The sequence below is a fragment of the Morone saxatilis genome, unplaced genomic scaffold, assembly GCF_004916995.1.
Source record: "Morone saxatilis isolate NCDOM2014 unplaced genomic scaffold, NCSU_SB_2.0 Contig17, whole genome shotgun sequence".
Classification (NCBI taxonomy): Eukaryota; Metazoa; Chordata; class Actinopteri; family Moronidae; genus Morone; species Morone saxatilis.
In genome coordinates, this window is record NW_023339729.1 from 4651038 (window position 1) to 4652619 (window position 1582).

A 1582-nucleotide genomic window follows, 5' to 3' on the forward strand; every position below is an offset into this window, starting at 1 on the left:
TGGGCCATCCTCATCAACACTGAATCCCTCCTGCTCGCTGTGAAACAGAGCCCAGAGGTTGCCAGGTCATTCCCAGTGCTGTATTTTGATATAGAGATGGAGTGTACATAGGAGTGGAGGATGGAGTCTGTGACTGCATTGCTAACAGCTAGATCAGAAGCAGCAGATTTCGTCTTAATCACGTGGGGATTTTAGTCTGCTGTACAGAAACCTCTACTATTTACCAATAACTTCATATGTTACAGATCCATTATATACAGTGTCAGTTCTACATGTTTTTCACATACACATTGTTTGTCTTTTTGTCATGAAGTCTCTCCCAGCTGTATGTGGAGATCTTCATGCCTGCTCTGCCGGTGAGTTTGGTGCACTTTCCCTAAACTACCTTAAACTCGCTGGCTTGACAGCAGTTGGAACAGTAAGAATGGAAAAGGACATCTGCAGTTACGTCACATTACACAAACTGAGTTTGCTGAATGGGGAACGCATTGCATGTGCATGTTGCCTGTCATTGTGTGTAATCAAACTATTTGCAAGATCACAACAATAAATGTGTACATTGACAAAGCAGTCCCATGTTGCAGTTGCAATATACAATATTATCATGATAATCATGTAAATATGCTTATTACTTTTGAAATGGAACTAAAACATACTGGCACCTTACATTTTGTTAAAAAAAACACACATTTATTGCATCACAGATAGGACACCTCATCTCCGTGTGGAATCTTTTTTGGGGGGGATAAAACAGCAAGCTGAGCCTTTAGCCGTGGTGACAAGCTTAGGATTTTGGAATGACTGTAAAGATGTGGGCTCCTGTTTGTCCCCTTGTTCAACAGAAATCAGGAAAGCAGTATAGGATTTTATGCTGGAGAGCTAAACAGCTTTCTCAAGTCAAGCCATGTGAGGATATTCACAATTATCACGATGGAAATTCAAAACATTAAATTTATCTCAGTGTCTTTTATAGCAATAAGCAATAACATTATATATCGTCCCATCCCTAATCAGGTTACAGTTACAAGAAGTGTTTGGACGAGAGGTGCAACTGTTTGAGACACAGAGTTCCAGTGGTACCTACATACATACATACATTTAGTCGCACGATTTCACTTAATGTGAGATCCTGAAAGTGCACATGTATAGTCCATAGTTAAAAATAGTTAATTTGTCAGTTAATTTAAGTTATAACGTCTGGACAATTTATTAACCAACTGGATATTTGTCAGCACTATTGATCTTGGCTCAGCAGGAACAGTCATGGAGTTGAAAAAATAGAATCCAGACAATGGCATAGTATAAAATAGTGTTTCTCAGTTATTAATCAGGGGTTTGTGAGAACAGGACTGTTAGCAATGTTGATATCAATCAATGATGATAAGGCCATTTGTTGAGTGATTTGTTGGTTCATTCATTGGATTGAATGACAATACTGACCACTCAATGTAGTACTCAGTTTGATCTTTGCAGACTTTACAATTTTGTCCTTCAGACAGGTGTTGCTGCAGAAGGGTGTCATGACATTTTCTAAAATCTCAAAGTCCTGTGCATGACAGTTTCACAGAAACAAGCATACCTC

At 38.9% G+C, this 1582-nt stretch overlaps 1 protein-coding gene across 1 annotated transcript in view; it reads left to right on the plus strand.

Annotated features, from left to right (window-relative positions):
- Nucleotides 1-1582, plus strand: part of LOC118326533 (multidrug and toxin extrusion protein 1-like) — an 8883-nt gene that overhangs the window by 1233 nt on the left and 6068 nt on the right. Inside the window, exons 2-3 of the mRNA XM_035659548.1 lie at nucleotides 2-65; nucleotides 314-356. Of these exons, the coding sequence (XP_035515441.1) occupies nucleotides 2-65; nucleotides 314-356 (107 nt within the window). The remainder of the gene's footprint in view (nucleotide 1; nucleotides 66-313; nucleotides 357-1582) is intronic.